Raw genomic sequence first — 24236 nt, 5'->3', positions numbered from 1 at the left:
TCTGTTTTAATTAGCAACGTTGCTGGAGTGTTAAAAGGCACTGTTAGGATAGAATCTGCTCAGGTAGATACATGTATATTTGCAGTTCATAATTGTTCTGTAAATGCAGTAAATCAAAAAGTTTTCATCATATATAGGTGCGTCTTATATAAAGGTGCAGCTTATCTAAGGTTTTTTCCGAACTGTTATAAAAATAGAGTGGGCGCGGCTTATATAACGGTGCGGCTTATGGCCCGGAAAATACGGTATGTTGGAGGTAAAAGGGATGTATGCTTTAACTCGCAAACTCCAAATACAGTAAGTGTATGGTGCTAATTTCTTGTCAACTAGTTGCAGTGTGATGCGGTATGAAAACCTGTGGTTCATATACTGCTCAGCAGAAGTCCCTTTATCCTTGCCAGCGGAGCATCTTATCATGCCGTCTCTGTCCCACGCACAAGAGTCAAAGTCAAGCGTGTTCAGTGATTTGAAGATTTGTTTCCTCCGCTTAGCTGTTTTAGGCTCACCTTTGGCAGCTATCCCACAGTGAATACAATCCTGTTGTGCAGCCAAAGTGTAAATGTTTGTGGATATCTGACAGCCACTGAGAGGCTACACACAAATGCATGTATAAAAGAGTAGAAAAGATTACACAACCAGACGTAAAGGGAAAGCAATGTAGAGGAAGGTAAAGCAAATGGCAATGCAAGTTTGCATTGTTGAAATAATAAACATAACTATGTGTGTATTTAGAATGGTAGTGGAACTGAATAGACTAGGCCTTTATTAGTTTATTAGCAATGTGGTCATTCAGGTTTTGCAGCAGGAATGCGGACAGTGGCGGTACTGTGTGATCAGTCCTGGGTGTCCCCTGACTCTTACCCGAAGTCAGCTGGGATTAGGGTTGCCAACCGTCCCTTGAAAAACGGAATTGTCCAGTATTTAGGAATGTAAGTACGCGTCCCGTATTGAGTTGTAAAGAGTTGTCGCGTAATATCGTTAGAGTAAAAATAATCTGTAAAATGTCGATGGAATTAATGAACAACAGTTCCCTTTATATGACAATTTACGGTAAGGGTCCTAGGGCCTCCCCTGCTCTGTGACCAATGAGCTGACAGCACATTCGTGCATATCAGGATACGCTTACTGGTATCTTATTGGTCGAGGTAATGTCGCTTGCCAAATTAGATAGCGCAAGTCAACAAAGCAGCATGACAAATTTGTTGTCCACCAGGCAACACCAGAGATAGATATGGTATGTTAAGAATTAGTTGTTTTTTTAACCCTCCGATCAAGGTTAATATGGGAACATGCAATGAATGTCAGCATTGTATGGACAAACAACATATAATAATTTTGGGGTGGAATAAACAAGTACAATTGATTGACAAGTACGTTAAATAGATGAATAATACATAAAAGTAATAAACTGATGATTAATAGATAAAGAACACACACAGCCTTACATTTATTACAAGTTCAAACAGATATGCATAATCTTTACTGCACAGGCAGTCGATATACTACACCAACTATAAATATAGTAAAAAAAATGTAAGAAAAATGTTTACATTATTTTTCTCTTTTATGAAGAGTAAGTGGACAAATATGTGAAAATGTTCTTCTGAACTGATTAAAGGTGAGCTCATTTTGAGCCTCTACTATGACATGTCTTGCTCAGTAGTCAAAGAAGTTTCTGCCAAGGCAGAAAGCTCGTTGCCCTTGGAAATTCTGATTGGATAACAATACAATCTTCTAAATTTTAGATTAATGAATATATTATATATAGTTGAATTAATTGCAAATGTCACTACTTTATCTTGAGGATCGATACTTACAATTGAGGACTCTGGATCAGAATATCGATATTTTGATATCGATATGCCCATCCCTAGTTGAAGGCAGTCAGGTCGGCCGTCCCTGCCGATGAGGTATTTATTTTTCAGGGAGTTAGCAACCCTAACTGGGATTGACTCCAGCTTCCCTATGACCCATATCTGAATATCCTGCAGAAAATGGAGGGGTGGATAGACTTCAAATATTGGGTTGTTGCTCATTTCTTGGCTTGACCCACACATCTGTCACAGATCCAGATTTCCAATACCGTCTAGTGCTCTGTGGTTGACGAAAGCTCATACTTAGCCTGCCAATAAGCAGCCGTTCTCCTATACGGTTAAGGAAAAAAATGAAATCTGATTAATGAAGACACAGAGAGTAGAGAAGCTACATCAAACAAGCCAATGAATTAATTCATTTGGGGCATGTCTATGAACTCCTGACATTTCCAGATATTAAGTAGTGACTCATCAGTGACATCTAAGGAGCAGCCATCCATCTGTGCTCACACTACATTTGCTTGGCACAATCAGCTTGATAAAGACCTTGTAAAGCGAATTCTGAGATTTGTTTCTAAATACATTTGTATATGTTTGAAAATAATTGCTGAATACATGTGCAATGACAGAGTACCATATTGTGCTCAATTGTGGAGAAATAGTGTTTAACTGTTTTCACCATTTAAATTTTCTAGATTTTTTTAAGCAGACCTATTAATTAAGATCCAACATTAATCGCGCCACCTACCCATAAGAAACAAGGCGTTCGTTTCACCAGTGGCTCTGGCTCAATTTTGAGTTACTTAGTTATGATTACTTGGCCCATTTTTATCGCTACAACATCCAGGGTTCAGCTATGCCTACACGCTGAGAAATGCATCTTTCCTGGATGCCACAATTTAGAGAACAGCTTGGTGTTGCTATTTAAATTCTTGAGTGTTCTGTAAAACAACGAAAATCAACCACTTTCACTTTCAAAACCTTGGCAAAAAATGGCTCAGCCTTCTACTGAATCTGTATCGTTTGTATTCTCATTCTTACAGGTTACTGATTTTACTTGTGAAGTACAGTATTCTGGGGCTGCTCGGTGGTTAGCATGTCCGTCTCACAGTTCAGAGGTCGTGGGTTCAATTCCGGCTCCGGCCTTCCTGTGTGGAGTTTGTATATTCTCCCCGTGCCTGTGTGGGTTTTCTTCGGGTACTCCGGTTTCCTCCCACATTCCAAAAACATGCATGGTAGATTGATTGGACTCTAAATTGTTCCTAGGTGTGATTGTGAGTGCGTATTTTTGTTTGTTTCTGTGTGCCCTGCGACTGGCTGGCAACTAGTTTGGGGTGTACCCCGCCTACTACCCGAAGACATTTGGGATAGGCTCCAGCACCCCCTCCCCCGACCCTTGTGAGGATAAGCGGTTAGGATAATGGGTGGATGGTACAATATTCTTTCCACGTGTTCTTTTCATGTATTTTAATAGAAAACTCAATCTTTGTGAAGAATGAAAAGCTACTAAACCCCTTTTGATTGTTTGGAGTACGATGTCCTGAATATTAATCTCTCTTTTCTCTCTGGAATTTTCCCCACTTCACTCAAGCATGCCATAGTTACTCCATTGTTAAAAAAGAACACCCTTGAGCCATGGGTCATCAGTAACTGTAGGCCAATCTCAAATTTACCATTGGTTGACGAATTCTAGAAAAGATGGCATTTTAGCAATTAAACAATCAACCAACTATCACAAATGTTATTTATTTCTAGTATCGGTCTTGTTTTACAATCAACGACGGTACAGAAACCACTCTTACCCGGGTTGTCAACGATCTTAAAATGAATTCAGTCAGTGGTAAAGTTTCTATCCTGGTTCTGCTCAATCTCAATGCCGCTTTTGATACCATTTTGCTTCATCGCCTTGAACACCATATAGGCCTCAGGGGGACTGGTCTCTACTCAACTGATTTTCCTCATATCTCATTAATATCTCATTTTCATTTGTCTTTGTGACCGCACATCAGATCATGTAATCGTTCTGTGTAGTGTTCCCCAGGGATCCATTCGTGGCCCTCTCCTGTTTGATTCAAACATGCTCCCACTTGGTTCCATTATGTCATGTCCTTTCATTTCCAAAACCAGCTGAAGGTGCTTTTAGTTATTATGGGACAATACTTTGGAACTATTTGCCTGTAGGAATCCTGTTCATCTCCAACAATATCGGCCTTTAAATATAATCTGAAAACATATCTCTACTCACTAGTTTTGAATTAGCTTTGCTGTTTATTTGCTTATTGTATTGTTTGTCTTAATATGCAATTTTAATGTGTTGCCATTTTGCTTTTTAATCATATTGATTATATTATATCGATATTTATACTTGCCATATGAAATGTGCTATACAAATAAAATAGACATATTGACATATTTAAATTGCCATTTTTGTCATACATCTGGTTAGGAAGTATATGGTCCTCTGTGACTTTGTGTCCTTTGTGCCCTGTGATTGGCTGGCGACTAGTTTCGGGTGTTCCCCCATCTCTCATCCTCTCTGTGATAGGCTCCTGCACACCTACGATCCTAGAAAATGGATGGATGAAAATATTGAAAGTATTATACTGCAAAAATGATAACTAATAACTACATTTAGATCCCAATTTGATCTTTGGATGTTTTCTGCCTTGTGTCTTAGTAAACTCGGCTTTTCTTCCCAGTCTATGAAATTATTGCTACTCATTGGCTTGATTTTCTTTTGCCATATCATTCCTCATTTTCTCCTGTCCTTGAGGGAGCTGTTCTCTTATCTATTTTTATCATGCGGCCTGGAATGAAAGCGAATGGGAGCAGAACCGGAAAAAAAACATCCATTCTTCACCGTCACCACTCTCTAAATTCTGTCCCCTCCCCCTTTATGCTTCTTGCTTTCAATAGTCTTTTAATACATTCTTCCTTCAAAACAAGCAGCTTTGTTTTGTTCCCCATATTTAAACAATTATTTATTTTTTTTATCACCCTCTGTTCTTGTTAAACACCTACATTGTTGCAGTGGAGTGTTGTCAGGGCCTCCAAAGCCTTCTCTGCTGGCCCAAACACTATCAGAAGTACAGACCTACACACCTATTTAAATTAACTTAATTTAAATGAAGAAGTAATAATTAATTTCCAACAGTCTTTTGTCTTCTTTTCATAGCGCGACTTTATGAGACTAGGTCAAACCAACACTGCTTTGAGAAGTGGTTTCTTTCAAACCAACATTTTGTGGGGGGCACTTTCAGAGTGATTGTGTATGAGCCCCTGTGGTGCATTCAAAGTTATTTATTTGAGAGTGGTTATTTTGCCGTGACAGGCAACTCGCCACCAAGCTTTTTTGCCGTGAATCACGCAAGAACTACTAATACAAACTCTGCGGAGTAAAATGTGCCACTCTGTGACGTAGTGGGTATGGTTAGGGTGCTGCTTTATGCCTTCTCGTCACGGGTTCAAATACCACTCCGTACCTTTTTATTTATTTTACTTTATTATTTGTTTTACTTTTTTACAATTTCTTTTAGCCAGTCTGGCGTTGTACACAAGCCGTTTTGTTTTACGTGTTTATAGATCGTGAAGAATCTGCGGACAGGAAACACAAAATTGCTGGACTGACATTGCCCTAACGGCCACAGTAGGAATCGGGAGCCAGTTAATTTGGAAGCCAGTCAAACCGTAACACGGCAGCCTAGACATCACTCTAAAATAACCTATTCACGGCCACCCTCCTATAATCACGGTAAAATAGCCGATTCACAGCATGCCAAGAATTCCTCGCTCCGGCGATTGACTCGTCAGAGCTGTTCATGGCAAAATATCACTAACAAGAGAGTGGCCGATCAGGGCAAAATAGCCACTGCCTATTTATTAATTTAAAGTTTTATATGAATAAAAATTGATTGTGACTAACTATATTGTACTCTCGAGCTGTGTTTTCCAACCTTTATTGAGTGAAGACACATATTTTATATCGTAAAAAATCTCACAGCACACCACTGAGCAAAACTGATTCACAAAAAGTGGATAGGCTATTCAGTTTAATTATAGTACAGTACCTTCTGTCATCTACTGGAGGGGTATTTGATTTTTATGCTTTTTAAAAAATGTGTTTTTTATATTGTTTTGTGGCTTGATGGGGTTAAGAGGTGGATTAGGTCACCAAATACCCACTGAAGGCCCAGGTCCAAAACTCACCACGTCACTCTATTTCAAGCAATTCTGAGCCTCTAACCTGCCTTACCAATATTTGTGCATCCATCCATTTCCAATTCTACGAGCGAAAGGTAGACTACACCTAGAACTGGTCACCAGTCATTCGCAGTGCACATATAGAGACAGAAAACCATTCACACTGACATTCACACCATCACCAAGTGGGAACTGAACCCACAGTGCCCGCAACGAAGTCAGGCGAATGTATCACTACGCCATCAGTGACACAAATAATTGTTTATTCTAATAATTTATTGTCCTCTGTTGGTTTGCAGGCCAATCTGAAGAAGTTTATGGACCTTATACTCCATAATCAGGTGGACAAAGTATCTAAGATGTTAGAAAGAGGCCTCGATCCCAACTTCCATGACAGTGACACTGGTGGTAAGTCCACACCAAATGATAACTACAAGCTTCAAGTATTACAATGAATTGTTTTAATGATAATAATAATAATAATTATTATTATTATTATTAATTATATAATAATTATAATTATATCATAATTATTATTATTATTTATATCCATCCATCCATTATCTGTACCGCTTCTCCTCACAAGGGTCGCGGGACGTGCTGGAGCCTATCCCAGCTGTCTTTGGGCAGTAGGCGGGGGACACCCTGAACTGGTTGCCAGCCAATCGCAGGGCACACAGAGACAAACATCCGCACTCACAATCACACCTAGGGGCAATTTAGAGTATCCAATCAACTTACCATGCATGTTTTTGGAATGTGGGAGGAAACCGGAGTGCCCGGAGAAAACCCACGCAGGCACGGGGAGAACATGCAAACTCCACACAGGGAGGCCGGAGCCGGGATCGAACCCACGACCTCTGAACTGTGAGGCGGACGTGCTAACCAGTCGACCACCGTGCCGCCTTATTATTTATATACTATTTATAATTATATAATAATAATAATAAATATTATTCTTATCATTATAATCATTATATAATATTTATTATATGCATTATAATATATAATATAATAATAATTATTAGTATTATAATTATTATTGTTGTTAATATATTATTATTATTATTATTATTATTAAGTGCAGCTTGTTTTTGTGTATGAATGTCTGCTTGTGTTTTTTTTGTTCCTTGACCTTGACGATTTCTAATATGGAACTCACAGGCTGAAAAAAATGTAGTTATTTATCACTTTCTCCAGAGTCTTATTTCCTGGTCTGACCTTTCAACACAAAATCATATATATCCTGTAGTTTGTTGAACAGTACCTGCTGAAGTCTTTTTTCAATAAACTGCTACATGTTATCGTATGTATTTCTATAATTAGGAAATACACATTTTAAACAAAATTATAAGCGGTCATTTATAAACTCATTCAGTACCAGGCATTTTCAGACCCTCTTTTACCCTAACGTTTGAAAAAAAAAAAAAAAAATACTAACAAGTTCCTGGGACTGAATGGCTGGACTGTGAAAAGACGTATAAATATGTCTTTGGGATTCAGTGAGTTAAAATGAAATCTTTACACATTAGAAATGCAGACCTGGTTTTGTGCACCAACCGCCAACTCATACTAGCCATTCCTTGTCAGGACTCCCGAATATTTAGGTAAGTGGGAAGTGTAATATTAAAAGTGATGCATAATGAATGATACAGTGATGACTTACAATAATACACCAATACGTACAGTATATGAAACTTTAGTTTTGGATACAGATTTATCAGGCCAAACCGTCTTGCTCCTCTTCCCTCCACCGTGGAAGAAATAAGTATGCTGCTAACATTTTTGTTGTTGTGAAAACGTTGCTAAGTTGGCAACATTGCAAACACAAGTTGTAGCTTTTGTGTGCAACCTCGCTTGTACTAGCATCTCCACTTATGCACGTAAAATAAAACCACAACTTTCAAAATCAAAACACCACATATTTTACGTTTTACTTTGACTTCATGGTCACTGAGAGGGCCGGTCCAAGACTGTGGGCAGGACGGATGTGGCCCCCGGACTGTGTTTCCCGCAGTTCTGGTCTTATCCTTAATGTATTTTCTCATTATATCATCTGTCTGTCAGTCCATCCTTCCGTCCAGATTTGTAGCTACATATTAACTTAATTTGCCAGGACCCAGAAGCAGATGAATCCTTCTGATTTATAGCTACTGTACAATCTGAGATACACTGATATCGGTATGTCATACAATGCATTTAGTATTGGAACAATAGCATAATAACTATGTATTATGAAATCAATATTTCACAATGATTTGATAATACAAAATACTGCAAAAGAATTACAGAATGATTTTATGTAACATAAAATAAGGGGTCATAGTTTCTTATGGGACATTTAAATTGATGTTACAAACCAGGATTTATAAAACACCATCAAGTTTTGTATGGTCTTTCTCAGTTACTCATCAAACAGGGAAAGACAACATAATCGTCCACTCCATTGTTTTCCTGACAGATTGACTTAAAGCCATTGACTTAAAGCCACCAGACCACAGAGGATGAACTTTCCCAGCTTTCTAACTTTGATCTGCAATTATAGTTTAATCCCGCACCTAGTCATTGAAAGAAGAATGTCAACTACTAAAGGTGCAGAAATGGGTGGTGATGAAGATGTATATGTATATATATATGTATGTATATATACACACAGCGTGGCAGCCGATGGTGGGGGAAGATGCCGGTTTGGCCTGGCAGGCATAAACATATTGTGAGGATCTGCTGGTAATGTCTGGCGTACTCACATGTCAGAAGCAGCTTCAGTAGACCTTCGACCACGTCCCACAACATTGAGTCGGAGTGAGCCATGTTTCATGCCTCCATTGTTGGGATGGCCAACCAGAGCTGTGGCCTTAAGGTGATCGATGCCTATCATTGCAGCATCCAAAATAGATGCCCACGTCAGTTAATAAAGTCAATTGAAGTTTATTTATACTATATAGCCCTTAATCATAAAAATAGTCTCAAACGGCTTCACAGGCCTACAGTTGAGAAAAGGCTAAGTTGAAGAAACCTTGAGAAGGGACCCCCCTTTATGGGATAACCAGTCTGCAATGGATGCCTAGTGGGCAAAACTTACCTCACGCTAGCCATGTTGTCTACTCTCGATGTGTACCTGAGAGGGGCTGTAAAATTTAAATCTATGAATAAAAATGTGCAAGAAACATTCTGAAGCTATGTTGATGTACTGTATAGTGTATACCCAAGAACACTGTAACATTGCTATTTAAACACCCATCACACTCTATATCCCTGTGTTGCCTCTAGAGAGCCCCTTGACCTTTACAGCACATCTGGATAACGTGGTGGAGATGATCAAAGTTCTTAAGAATGGGGGTGCTCACTTGGACTTCAGAGCCAAAGACGGTATGACAGCCCTCCATAAAGCAGCACGTTCCAAGAACCAGATTACGCTCACGGTAAGAGAACATATAGGGCCTGATTCACTAAGTTCCCAATTGCGTGTTCACTCACTTGAACAGATTGCGTACGCTTGTTGGCTGACGTATGGAAAAGTCGGTTTTGTTGTGTTGTTCGAATTGAACGTGATAGTGGACGACAAAACACATTTATAGAAAAGAAAGCTATCACTGCAATATTTTTGGGGTACAATACAATCCAATAAAATTTTATTTATAACAGCTGGAGCTGTAACAAAGCACTTTACAAACGATAAACAATACATAATAATAAAATAATAAACAATAAAAAGGCCATAATACACAAGTGTTGATCAATAAATGAACATAAAACACTATATACAATTGACACCGAAAATAACCGAAAATTTCAGGTCTGATCAAAAGCCAGCGAAATGTGTCTTCAACCGGGTTAGAACCCCCCCCCCCCATGGCATGACAAAAGTCCCATTCAACTACTTGTAAGTCAATGTTTCATTAAAAGAGTTGTGAAAAATTGTATTAAGGTCGAATCCTTGCCCAATGCTGCTTTAACATTCAGATGCTCCAAATGTGCATTTCTCAATTGCTAGACATATATCCATCCATCCATTATCCATACCGCTTATCCTCACAAGGGTCGCGGGCGTGCTGGAGCCTATCCCAGCAGTCTTCGGGCAGTAGGCGGGGGACACCCTGAATTGGTTGCCAGCCAATCGCAGGGACACAGAGACAAACAAACAACCGTACACACAATCACACCTATGGGCAATTTAGAGTGTCCAATTAACTTACCATGCATGTTTTTGGAATGTGGGAGGAAACCGGAGTACCCAGAGAAAATCCAAGCTGGCACGGGGAGAACATGCAAACTCCACACAGGGAGGCCGGAGTCATGATCGAAGCCACGACCTCTGAACTGTGAGGCGGACGTGCTAACCAGTCGACCACCGTGCCGCCCAATTGCTATACAGTATTGTGATAATTTTTATTTCTGTCATTTCAAAAATGTTTTCATGAGTGGAAAAGTTCACCCGCCACCTTTCATTTTGCCTGTGCAGCACTGCCAGTTTGTACCTTTCCGACACAGTATTTCAAGATGCAAAATCAGTCATTGCAATTCATCTCAGGCTTGACAAATCACATTGAGTGTGCTAAATTCATCTGTTTGCATATACTCAAAATAATGCACAAATGTGTTGCCTGCTTAGGGGGGCTCATTCCTGGGTCAGCTTCCACATCTGTTTGCAGGAGCAATCAAGTTTGCACCCGTTTTTACACGTAAAAAACCTTCAGTAAAGGAGGCCCATAAACTTTAATCCTATGCTTTTTTCGTGTTTTATACACACGTGCTATTCATCAACATCTCGAGGTCGGATTCCCATTGTTAAGCGGAAGTGTCTTCTGACGACTCCACGGGCACCCAAACAACTTGCTATTCTCTAGCCGTATGCTCAACATGACCCTTTGCAGTCTGATGTTCCTGGCATGGCACATTTGTTTCACATTTCATTCAATCCCATTGATCTTTGTGAAAAGGCAGTTTTATGATTGGAATATTCATCCATTAACATGTTCCTTGTATATTTTATCAGCTTTGATATTTTAGACAGTTATACATTTCCTTGTAGAATTTGACCTCAGAAATCCAAGCATTAAAGTGACACTTGGATGATCTTAGCATTGGCACTTATATACCGTATTTTCCAGACTATAAGTCACGTTTTTTTTTTTTCCATAATTTGGCCGGGGGTGCGATTTATACTCCAGAGCGACTTATGTGTGAAATTATTAACACATTATATCGTATCCCTTTCCTTTTCAAGGTCAGCAAACAATACACCAAACAACCACAGGAGGGCATTCTAAGGCTGCATATAAACCTGCATTACATATTGACTTTACAACGCGCAGAATAACCTGTAGTGCAGAGCTGGGCAGACCTGTATGTGATTTCACATAAAGAAACATAAAGATAAATCCTTAACGCTATTAAAGTGCATGGATAAAACACTTAACATTTAAACACTTAAATCCTAATATTTTGTTATGTTATGTAATTAAAATAGTATGATAAAAAGGCAATTTGACTATCAATACATCTACTTGCCGTGCCTGTGGTCTTACACACACGTACGGTGCGGAGACAACAAAGAGATAATTACGACCGAATACATAAATACTTTTGGAGACTTGGAAACATTCTACATGGTCGGCGATAAATAAAAGACTTATTTAATCGATCTACGGCCGTTTTGGTGAATTCAAAATGATCTTACCTTGTACTGTTGTCCACATTAATTTAGAGGATTTACACTGGCTGAAGCGGGTAGTATAGACCATTGACCTTGTCTGATTCCTGTATTTCAGAGATTGAATGAAATAGACGAGCAAATTCAATCAACTTGTGCGAGTCTTTATTTACATTGGATGCCTTCTTGAAAGATTAAATGAACACGTATTGGAAAATAGTTGTATTTTGTGAACTAATGATTGATCTTACATCCCAAGTGAGTGACCCGCTGAAATTTCCAACACCGTATATAGATATATAGATGTTTAAAATATATTGATTTTGCCAAGCGTGCAAATGCCAGATAGGAGGTGATGAGTCTCGACATTGTGCGCTGCTCCAACAGCCCATGGACTGAGGCCAGTTGGAGCGCCTGCCCTGTTTTACGCTAGTTGAAGAATGTCACAACCCCGTCCAGTAGCCTGTACCCACACATACTGGATTTCTTTGTTCACCTTCTCCAAGGTGGACCTTCGACCTCGGTTACCACTAATTTCCTGCAGCCATCAAGCCCTTTGGCCTTTTTAAATTCCCACACATGCCATCCGGCCTTTAGCGTGCACCACAAACCACTGTATAATAATAATGACTACAACAAACGATTAAAAAAAACACTTACCCTTTGATGATGACATAGACGTTTAATATGGAAGTAAGGAGAGGAAGTCCTACTGTTTTGTCATTCATCAAGCTTTTTAACATTTGTTACCTGTCATGTACAGTAAGTGCTTAAAGGGAAAGTCAATGCTAACATATTTTTTCAAGAACATGTTCTATGCAAGCCCACTAGTTGAAGCACAGCATTCTGATACATATTACGTTTGTGGAATAAGTGTTAATCCACTCGTTTTTATCCATCTCTGGGGGCGTCCATTTTGTCTTCTGTCGACTGAAAATGACATCACAACTGCTCACAACGACCAATCATGGCTCAGATTCAGAAAACAGGTCAGCTGTGATTGGTCGTTGTGAGCAGTTGTGATGTTATTTTCAGTCGACAGAGGACAAAATGGCCACCCCCGGAGATGGCTAAAAAGGGGTGCACTTTGCTGCTTAACTTATATTGCACAAACGCAAAATTAATCAGAATGCCGTGTTTCAACAGTGGGCCTGCTGGGAACATATTCTTGAATAAAATATGTTTGGGTTGAATTCCGCTTTAAATAAGTTAACTTTGCAGTTATACACACTTTTTTCTCGTGATGCTGACTAAATGGCACTTACGTCACACAATTTAGGCAGCCAGGACAGAGATGACAGCGACGTGTATTGTACGTTCCACTGTAATTTCCATAGTTTGTGCAATTCCTGTATCCACTGGCACAGCGCCATCATTGTCCTTCCCTGTCATTGTCGCTTGAACACCATAGTGGACAGGACTGCCAATTTTTTCATTGAACAGGGGCAAAAATGATTGGGCTAACAACAACAAGCTATACAACCATGTTAATGACCGAGAAATAACAATCCGATACACTGTTATAACTCTACGTTGCTGTGACTGCGACATTTGGAGCTACATTTCAGTTTTGAGAGGCATAATATCGTGCTTGATTTCTATTGTCTGCACTGTTTAAAATGTACTATTGAAAGAGAAGATCAAATATAGGTTTTTCTAGTGTTTACTACATGGTTGGCACATTTATTTGTACTTAAAAACACACTTGACTATGTCAGTTTGTAATTCAGAGTTGTGACTCAGTCAGAAACTGGAATGGTTTGACACAGTTTGCTCAGTAATTCACACACTAGCCTTTTTTTCTGTCCTATTTGTGGTGGACTCACCACTCACTCCCTCATATGCACCCAATTTACAGACCCTGTTGGAGATGGGGGCATCTCCAGACTACAAGGACAGTCGTGGTCTGACTCCTCTGTATCACAGCGTGGTTGTGGGGGGAGACCCGGGTTGCGGTGAGCTCCTTTTGAACCATCACGCCTCAGTGTGCTGCCAGGATGAAAATGGCTGGCATGAAATTCACCAGGTACACACACAAGCGCACCACGAGCTTCACCAGCTGCACTCATTTTCACCGAGGGAACTTGGGCTGCTTAGTTATTTAAAGTAGCTTGCTTTTGGTGCATATATATACACACAGCGTGGCAGCAGCTACCCACTGAAGAAGATAAAAGGCAAGTTGGGCAAGTTGCCCTGCAGCTATGACAACTCTAGAAGCATCTCCACACTGTGTGCGTGTGTTTGCACGTCTGTGTTTAGGCCATCAGTTTTATCAGACTGCTCATATCTCACTCACGCCTTCCCAAATCTGTCACACATCCGACACAAATATGATCAGCTTTTCATCAGGCTGGGTTTAACAAAAGAAAGCATAATTCCTGTATGAGTATGTTCTTATGCGACATTCACACCCAAAGGTTAAACGGTGTTTCGCCTTGCGTTTCTCGCGGGGCTTTGATCAGGAGATACGGATGTAGCTGCTTCATTCGTGTCATGCCACAAGAGAGAAGAGAAGAGGAGGGACTCCATCTTCTCCTATGGCTGTAGTTTAGTATACGTATTTGGGTGAATTGTGATTCTCTTGCTTGAGGCACTTAAACATGTCTGATGATCTGCTCGACAAATGCAGTTCTTTTTACACTGTAATTCTTTTTTTTCTTTAGCTGATTGGTGCATTTTCTCATATTTTGACTTCATTTAATGCCTTTAATCTACTGCTCACTCACAGGTATTCCTTTACCTTGTAGTGGCTGGGTTCAAACTGCGGGTGGTTTCTTCCCATTCTGGTTCTAATGTCATTTGCAGCATACTGACATCTAGTGTAAAATGAATGTTACTGCAACATCCGCTTTCTGCTGGTGGAAGTTAAGGTTGGATTTCATATGTGCTGCTTCCTTGTGTTTTCAGGCTTGCCGACATGGACATGTGCAACACCTGGAGCATCTTCTGTTCTATGGGGCAGACATGAGTGCTCAGAATGCCTCAGGAAACTCTGCCCTACACATCTGTGCTCTTTATAACCAGGTGAGTAGTGGTCACAAAGTTTGTAAAATGTTGTGATTTTATTTTTATTTTTATTTTTTTTATGGTGCGAGGTGTCGATTATCCAGTTAGACATGTGCCCAAGGAACGATAAGGGACAATATTGGAAAAATATTAAAGGTACAATAGAAATAACTGTACCTTAAATACTACATTTTTAATCAGTGAGTAAAAATACAAACAAACAAACAAACAAACAAGCAAACAAAAAACTATAACCGATCGTCAGGAGATGGACCGATCTATCAATATATTTAAACAACTGGTTTATTTACTGTACAGTCGATCTCCGCTATTGCGGGGTATTGGGACCGGCCTGACCCATGAATAGCCAAAGTTTGCATATAGGCCTAATTGACGCCCATTGAAATGAATTGGGGAAAACAATGATAATTAAACCAAAAATGATTCCCAAAACACTTATAAGCATTCAATACACCGAAAATGGTGGGGGGGTTGAGGATTAGTAACCCCCGCCCCGCCTCCTCCCACACACACACACAAAAAAAATAAAGTAAACAAAAAACAAACCTCCAAAATTGTTAAAAAATTTGAAATCCAACTATGTGCTGAGTTATCCTGGATTACTAACGATGACAGCATAAAATGTCCCCAGAAATGAACAAGATTGTGTTCACTCTAATGTCTTATTTTGCGGATCCGATCACTGACAGCATTGATAGAAAATTATGACATTACAACCGATCACCCATTAATACACTCTCCTTGACACCTCACATGCTGTGTTTGTGCTAATATCAGTGCTAATGTTACCATTTACAGATATGCGCAAAGATTCTACAAAATGATTTAATGCTATCATCAACCAGCGCTTAAGACAATGTTTTAACTGTTGTGTGTGCCTACGTGTTTAATAGATACATTAATTGGTTTCTTGAACTTTTGACCATCTTTCCTCTTTGCATTTCCTCCAGCAGGAAGTTAGTTGAATTGTGTATTATAAATCGAGAATTAATACTAAACACATTTTTAATAAAGGAAACATTCAGATCAAGATGCAATTTTCGAGTAATGTCTTTGAACATGTTCAGATTTTGAACCAGTATAGGTCACAGTGTATGTGATGATTAATGATGGATGTCTGTAATATATCAAATACCTAACTAACTTTGCTTGGTCGGCAGTAAACCAAGTGACTCCAAAGTAATGGTAACTCAGACTTTGGTTATAATTACAGTATATGAACAAAAAGGAATGAAACATGAAATTCTCATTTGCTAAAAAGCCCCCAAAAGCTTCAGCTTGACTTCTTTTGTCATATTCCACTAACATCATGTGTCACTGCATCAATTTAGACAGAACGCAACGTGACTAACCCGACAACTCCATTCCACGGCTACTGGGCATATTAACTCCTCTGATTAAAATGACCAGTATGTGCGCAGCAGAAGACTCCACCCCCGCCCATCAACGGTCACCAGAGCAACTGAAAAAACAGAAGTCGAATGAACAGCAACACCGTCCAAGAACATAACAATTTTCACATCCACAAATGCCAATTCCTAATCCCTAAATGTAAAAATCTCGGTTGATTTTTGCATTTTGTTGTCTGGAATGTGTGTTCTCGTTGGTCTGTTAAAGCACTTTGTAAACACGTGTTTTTAAAGGTGCTATACAAATAAAATGTGTTATTATTTTTATTATCATTATTATTGATGCTGTTGTTGTTGTTGTTGTTGTTGTCTGAAAAGGCCATTGAGGATTTTAAACCAGTAGCAAGGCACTTGAACAAAGAACAAATCATTTTACTACAAATGTACGACACACATTTTGTTAGCCCCTGTAATGGAATTTCATAGATTTGTTACCAAACTACGTCACTCGGCAGCCATTTTAACATGGCCAGAATACCAGGAAGGCAGACATTGTGAAAAACTGTATTCCCTCAATTTAGTAGTCTTAGGCGTTTTACATTTTTCACAAATTATCTTCAAAAATGTATAATGACTTCAAAATACAAATCTATGAAATTACATTACAGGGACTCACAAAATGTGTGTGGAGATTTTTCCCAAAATGATTTGTTCTCTGTCCAAGTGTCTTGCTACAACAGGTCAACAGTCATGTAGAACAATTCCAAAGTAACTTTAATGATTTCAAGTCGTATTGTACTATTTCTACGGTAAAGGGATTTAAATTACTTTGGTTTTAGTGATCTAAAATCAGTTAGTTGCAGTGTAGCACATGATTGAGATGCTACATTTCACCCTCATAATTTTTGGGTCAGTTTTTGACTATACTGAAGCCCAGAGGATAACATATTTACTGATCTCCGTGCACGCTCACATGTGTGCAATGCACAAATCAGCATTAACTTCGGAGTGTTTTTACAGGTAAAATTCAAGACACTCCCCTTGCCATTAATAGAGTTGACCATGCATGTGACGTGGGCAATTGGAGACTGCCCTGCACCCACGAGATTGTCCCATGCATGCTGTTGTCATATTTATGAACGGAATCCGTTGCGATCCACCACTCACGTCCGCAGAGAACCGAATCTGTCTGTCTGCGCTTCAATCAAACACACCAAAATCGCATTAACCGCATCGTCTAAAATCTAATCTACTTTTTGTAATCAAATTAGTAGATGTAAAGGGGCGTGTAATAGAAAACACCCTCGGTCACTGGAACGGCTAGTAAGCGGCACGGCCTACCAAATTATCAGGGACAAGGTAGCTCCGTGCACCAGAATGCCCAGAGGGCCGCAACACGGCTCCCAAACATGGTAGACTAGACTTGCGCTGGCACCAAAATGAGGCTGTGCCCGTTTTTACTTTTAGAAAATAAGGCCCACTGTATCAGATGTTACATGTTAAAAAAGCAGCTGGTCGAAACGCCCACTCAGCATCAAGCGACGCAAAAGAGGACACCCAAAGACCAACTGAGTGAAATCTAGCCCACTGGTCATCATTGATCATCATTTAATGAAAGCTGGAATTATTATTGGTCCATAAAAAAGGCATAAAACAGTATCTGTATAATTATTTACAATATGCAATTCTTGATCCTTCGGGTATCTGGACAAAAGCATGTCAGACATCACAAGACCCTTGGGAGCTGTTTTAAATTGTGAGAGAAGATGTGTGTCCTTTATTAAGTACAGTTTGTGGACACAAATTTTTGGAGGACATCTAGTGCTAGAGCACAGAATGCCCTGTGTGAGTGCTTATTCCTTGACAAATGAATAGGAATAAGAAAAACACTCAACCAGTACAAAAAATGGTGTCAGCTTTGCTAGAGTCTTGTGCCCAAGCAGGTTTGAGTTCCTTAGCACGATATGAAAGTTCTTCTAACCCTATTTGATTGCTTAACTTTGATCATGTAACTTGTACAACACACATAAGTTCATATAGAATGTCAAATTGAGGGAATGGCTGAAAATAGTCGGGTGTAGTGGTACACACGCCTGAGTTGTGTGCGGGCGGCGTGGGATGGGTTCCCGCTCAGTTCCCGCTGGCGACCAGTTCGGGGGGTGTAGTCTGCCTTTCGCCCATTGTCAGCTGGGATAGGCTCCAGCACCTGCCCGCGACCCTTTACAGGATAAGCGGTTTGGAAGATGACTCATGACACATGGCTGAAAATAGTCAAGTCCAGCGCCTGATATGATTGGGATATGGTGGTTTTGTATCTATTGAGTACCGTAATAGAATCATGTTTCTCCTTGCAGTATCATTATTGTAATCTGTTAGCAAAAATACACTTGCGATGTTCCACATTTGTTTCTGAGGTCATCTAATACTGTGTTATCAAACGTGTGAATAAAATTGACACCAGCGTCAGTGTAACACTTAGATGTTGAATTTGTGATACTATTGAATACTAACAACATTGGTATGTATCAGTATCTGCATAGTCAGTGTCAGTATGAGCCATTTTCTAACCCTCAATAGCTTGTTATGGATCTAAAAAAAGTCTTTGCATGTGTGTGTGCACAGTCCATGCGTGGTTGAGCACTTTGTGGGCGATTTGTGCAGCAGATTCAAGCCCCTCAGCAGTCTCCATCTCTCTGTTCTTCTCCCTCGCTCTTCTCTCTCGATTTCTCTCGTCCTCCCTCTCTCTGTCTTTGGAGTGGAGGAATAGATACGTACACACTAAGCAGCCAGCGAGGCTGCATTCCTGACAGGTGGTAGATGTTGTGTTGCCTCTCCTCTCCCTGTGCCAGGGATGGGATGATATTAAGCAGTTCTTCCTCAACTGACTTCTTTTGCTTTGGACAATTCTTCAAATTTCACTGGAAGACAAGCGACCTTTCTCCTGACCAAAGTAGGAGAGTTGAAGAGCCTCAGTGTTGTCTTACATCCCTGTCCTCTGTCTTGAAATATGTATTCTTTCTTCCTTAGGATAACTGTGCAAAGGTGCTGCTTGTCCGTGGCGCTGATAAAGAAGTGAGGAACTACAACAGCCAGAGTCCTTTTCAGGTAGAGTTAAAAATAGAATAAAGCAAAAAAAACATTGCATGTTAATCATGAAAATTGATTTCAGCTCTCCGCACATAGGCAACGCATTTATGGTACATTTCACATTGTTTCCATGGTAACAGCACAATATGGTCAAGGTCAGCTGCTACAAGGGATTGCAAATTTCTTTCTAGATGAGACTGGTTCAGATGTGTTTCATTTGAATGAGATTTTGTGGGAAATCGTGTGTCTTTAACTTTATTTATTGAGATCGTTTGTGGGCTAATTTTGTGGCATGAAAATATATTTGATCAGCTTAAACATCTCAAATTTTAGCTCCTTGATGGTATTCAGAGCATTTTTTGTACTTTTTCCTGAATGCTCTTAAATAATTGTGTATTTTATTTTATAATATTAGGCCATGACGGAAAGGAAGAAAGCTGACATTTAACTGCATATTAGGGGCCAACACTGAAAAGAATTTTGAAAAAAAGTTGAGAGAAAAAAACACCTAATATTTTTGTGAAATGTCAGGAAAGAATAAAAATGTAATGTTACTGGAAAAAGTATAATATAAAACACTAGTATATCGGCACAGAGGTTTGTTCACATTTTAATATGGTGTAGGTTTCACAAATAATGTAATACTACTGTATGTTAATAGGCTAAAAGTAAAAAAAAAAGTCAGTTATAGGCACATCAACAGCAACAGACTGTCATCTGTATAACAGGATTTCCGTGGGTCATAAAATGCATTAAAAGTCACTAAATGGACTGTGAAAATTGAGGCCTTAAATGGTATTAAAACACATTCATTAAAATAAAACACCATTGGTTGACTGCTGTTTCGCAGTTAGCACCAAGCTAGGTTGCTACAGCTCTCAAAGGGTTCTGCATGGGCACTCCCAGACCCCTTTGAGAGCAAAGAGCCGAATGAACAACTCCAAGTCACTTGCGTTTTAGACTTGAGGTGTATTTCTTTCAGCAACTTCTGAATATTGCTTGTGTAACATCATTGGTGTTGTACAATGAACAAAATGGGCATTGGTCCATAAGTTCCATCATGTTCCAATTAAGTTGCTCTTACTTTGAAAAGTACTGTTCCTGTCAAAAACATCCGATTTGAAACGCTAATGCCACCTAGTGGCAGAAGAAAATACCTCAACACGAATCTGCCTCAAGGTTTTACACTTTTTTACGTTTTAAATGTATAGTGTAGCTTTTTAACTTCAAATAACTTTATGAATGAAGTAAAAAGATAAAGCCATATTTATATTAGGTAATCATATTTGTTTTTTATGTTAATTAACACAAGTATAAAAAACATAAAATATGTTTTATTGTACATTTGGATGAGATATAAAATGTGCAACTAATTTGCAATTACTCACAAGTTAACTATGGAAATCATGTGATTAGGTATGATTACACATTTTAATCAACTAACAGCCATACAGTATGTATGAATGTATGTATGTATGTATGTATGTATGTATGTCTGTATATGTGTGTGCAAGTGTGTCTATATGTGGTAAGATGTGGGCATTACATTTGTTTTAAGTTGCATTAACAACGGCATTAAAACTTATTACATTAGATTTGTTGATCCCTGCAGAAACCCTGTATCAGGACTTGTGTCCCTTTTTGTGTCACTGTGCAAATATTTGTGTCAGTTCCTGTTAAGTCTGTGGATTAAAACATTTCTAACAAATATTTATGTTCCTTGATTAATATAAGCAGGTTGCAGCATTATTGTTAGCATGGGATCAAAGATCAGGCCTTTTTGTATGGAATGTGCATGCTTTATTCTGACTTCCTCGTGCATTCCACAAAACCTTTATTCCACAAAAGGACTCTAAATTGCCCATAGGTCTGAATGGTAGTTGGTTTACAGTATATGAGCCTTGATTGGCTCGTGATCAGTCAATGGTTTACCCCACCTCTCACCCTAAATCAGATTGCTCGGCTCCAGCCGACCCATGACCCTGATGAGGTCAAGTGTGGTACGAAATGGAAGAATGGTTGTATCCCAGGCACTGGCGTCGTGGCCATCAGGAATTTTTTGGAGATTCACGAACGGCCGGTCCATTTCAGGGCGCTGCGAAGTCGGCACTTGAGGATGGTCTCCAACCGTCTGTGCTTCTGTGTGTAATAACACACATGCACACACGCACACACGTACACGTTCACATACTAGTTGTGCTGCAGTCAAGGGCGTGCTTTTAAAAATATGTTAAAGATGGTAATGATAATAATAATAATAATAGGGGCGTGCTTTTATAAATATATTAAAGATGATAATAATAATAATAATAATAATAATAATAATAATAATAATAATAATAATAATAATAATAATAGATGTAATTAATTGATTTCTACAATGATTCAGAGGCTTACACTGTTATAATTATGAATATGCCATATTTACGAATGAAATACGATGACATCCACCACACATATCAGCAGAGCGCAGAATCTGTCGGCCTGCTCCTGGGTCAAATCCACCAAAACTGCGCCACAACTTAGATCTGCTTTTAGCTGGTCTAAATTGTTGTCTACTTTCTGTCACCAAAATGTCCACTCCGCCAGGGGTGTGTAAAAAGAAAATGCCTTCGATCCGCCAGAACGGCCAGCATGGTGCAGCGTGGACTGGCAAATTCCTCAACATGGTAAATTAGACTAGCCGCGGCACGAAAATAAAGATGCGGCAGTTTTTACGCCATGCGCACGTTCTCCTGTATATATACTGTTGATATAAAGCCACCGTTCATATGGTTTCGTGGCCCTTCATTGGGGTGTGGGGGGGAAATGGGTGCGGATGGAAGATCTTTCTGTTGATATGATCCTGGTGTAGTGCCCAGGTAAAGAAAATTTCCTGCCCATTGCCATTTTTTCATCAACAGAGGTGTGGCTGTGGATGCTCCCTCCTAGGTGGATGCCCGAGGCCAACACCCCGTCACCCCCCACCGCCCTTTGCATGCCACTGCAAATAGCTTGCTGGTTCCCGATGAGAACCATGTGCGTGCCAACATGAGCAGTGAAAGCCAGTAAAGTACAGTTGAAGTCATGCAGTGATGCTCACTGATGTGCTAACCAGATTAGCCTCTGTGCCAATTTAACTAGCCTGGATAAACGACTTTATTCACATTCCATTATTGTGTGGGGTTGCTAGAGGAATGGGAGAATATATATCAGAATGTTTTGAACTCCTGTTTTTTATGCCAGTGTTGTACTGAGCAGAATAATCATGCCTGGAGGCATGCCTCTTTTAGCGGAGATGCGTGGCCGTAGGCCTTAGCTGGTATTCTGTTGTTTTTATTCAAAGTAGTTGCAACTGAATTGACAGCACCATTGCTAGTTGCAGTCTTTTTGTATGGACCCTGAACTATGTTTTTGCCTTGATTTCTTCAAAGCATGCAACATTTTATGTTATGCATTATGCAGTACATGTGTACATTTGTAGTGGATGAATTGTGGATGACTGACTCTCATTTTAATCCTAGGGAAAAAACTGAGATGTACTACAGTAGCTTGCCAAAGTATTCACCCCTTGAACTTTTTGACCTTTTGCCACATTTAATGCTTTAAACAAACTTTAAGGTAATAACATAATAATCATCATTTTGCATGCCCAAGTTTTCAGTTTCTTATTTCTAAAAAAGAAGTTTAAAATATTGTATGAATTTCTCTCTACTTCAGGTTTGTGTCCCACTTGGTGCCCTTGCGGTCCGTGGTGCAAAAAAAGATTGGGCACCGCCCTAGAAAAGTGTGCTTAGGTAGCTAGCTGATCACAGGGTCTCATACTGCAAGTCAGAGGTGGGCAATTAATTTTCCAAACGGGCCATGCAACTCAATTGTGTTAAATATGAATGTATTATTATAAAACAGTGAATTGAATCGTTTTAATAAGATGCCATTGTGCAGCCCTGGTATGTTGTTGTAATTAGGAAATAAAAATTGAAAACTGAACCGAGTTTATTCATCTATAATAAAATGACATCTCTACACATATTAGGGATAAACTGTGCCCGATGTGCATCAAGTCCAAATTTACCCATGAGGTTGGTGGGTCAGGAAAAAATTGAACACCAAACAACAACCTCTATTACTCATGTGTTTGGACCACGCCAAAAATCTTACGTGCACCCCTCATGATTATAATTATGTCCCCCCACAATTGTTATGCTCGCTCATTGACACCCAGAATTGACAGACAGACCACAATAATTTTTATGTTGCCGGCCAAAAATCAATAAGCAGTGAAATTAACAGTGCTGGGCATTTTACTAAAAAATTAGCATCCGTCATCCGTAATTTTTCCCAGGGGGGAAAAAATAGTACCCGTCTATAGGCCGGTCCGCCTCTACTTTTAAATAGTCGTCCGACTAAACTTTCACTCACATTTTAAAAATTGTCCCTTCATTCGTCGACCGTCAGCAAAATGGTCGTCCATCAGTGTCGGACCGACGGACCGGTCCATCACATAGACGGAATGCCCAGCTCTGGAAATTACATTATGATTATGGTCTGCCACTTCATGAACACACAATCGTCCCTGTACGCATCGCGATGCAATTTTATATTGGGCATCGTTTTTTATACCGTCTGCTGGACATCCCAGCATGCCAAATGGCACTTGTATATAGCTGTAGAAACATGTTTTTTCAGTGTTAGTTGTGTGTTTCCTCCTTGTGGTGTAATAGCATTCTTGTTTGTGTTCTACTCATGTATCATTTTGTTGCACCCTAAGTTAAGTTAGTGTTCTGCTTAGTGACATCGCCCCTTCATCTGACTAAACAAGTAGCTCAAGACAACAATAGTGACATATTGATGCTTACAGCTACTCTTTAAAGTTAATTCACTTTGCATTCGCTGCTTGTCTCCATATCATCGTTAAATTAGGTTGACATCTTTAGCGGAAGGGTGGAGCGCTCCAAAGCTTTATTGATCTGGTCAATCCTCAATGATAAAGGTGTAAAAGCAAGCACCCCCTTTGAAAATAGAGCCCGATCTCTTAGAAAGAGCCACATGTTGACTGTCGGCCCCACCTGGCAAACACCCGATACGTCAAATTGCAAGCCTACCGAGGAAGTTGTGTTGCTTAAT

The 24236-nt window shown here is 39.6% G+C and overlaps 1 protein-coding gene across 1 annotated transcript in view; it reads left to right on the top strand.

Moving 5' to 3' along the window:
- Nucleotides 1–24236, top strand: part of LOC147150553 (SH3 and multiple ankyrin repeat domains protein 2-like) — a 239698-nt gene that overhangs the window by 61331 nt on the left and 154131 nt on the right. Inside the window, exons 5-9 of the mRNA XM_086024819.1 lie at nucleotides 6314–6422; nucleotides 9285–9436; nucleotides 13526–13693; nucleotides 14575–14691; nucleotides 19071–19148. Coding sequence (XP_085880945.1) covers nucleotides 6314–6422; nucleotides 9285–9436; nucleotides 13526–13693; nucleotides 14575–14691; nucleotides 19071–19148 — 624 coding nt within the window. The remainder of the gene's footprint in view (nucleotides 1–6313; nucleotides 6423–9284; nucleotides 9437–13525; nucleotides 13694–14574; nucleotides 14692–19070; nucleotides 19149–24236) is intronic.

Source organism: Filicampus tigris, chromosome 3 (assembly GCF_054856515.1).
Source record: "Filicampus tigris isolate MCC_2025a chromosome 3, RoL_Ftig_1.0, whole genome shotgun sequence".
NCBI classification, from domain to species: domain Eukaryota; kingdom Metazoa; phylum Chordata; class Actinopteri; order Syngnathiformes; family Syngnathidae; genus Filicampus; species Filicampus tigris.
Note: the sequence above shows the minus strand (reverse complement) of the source record. Positions and strands in the feature narration are given on the sequence as shown.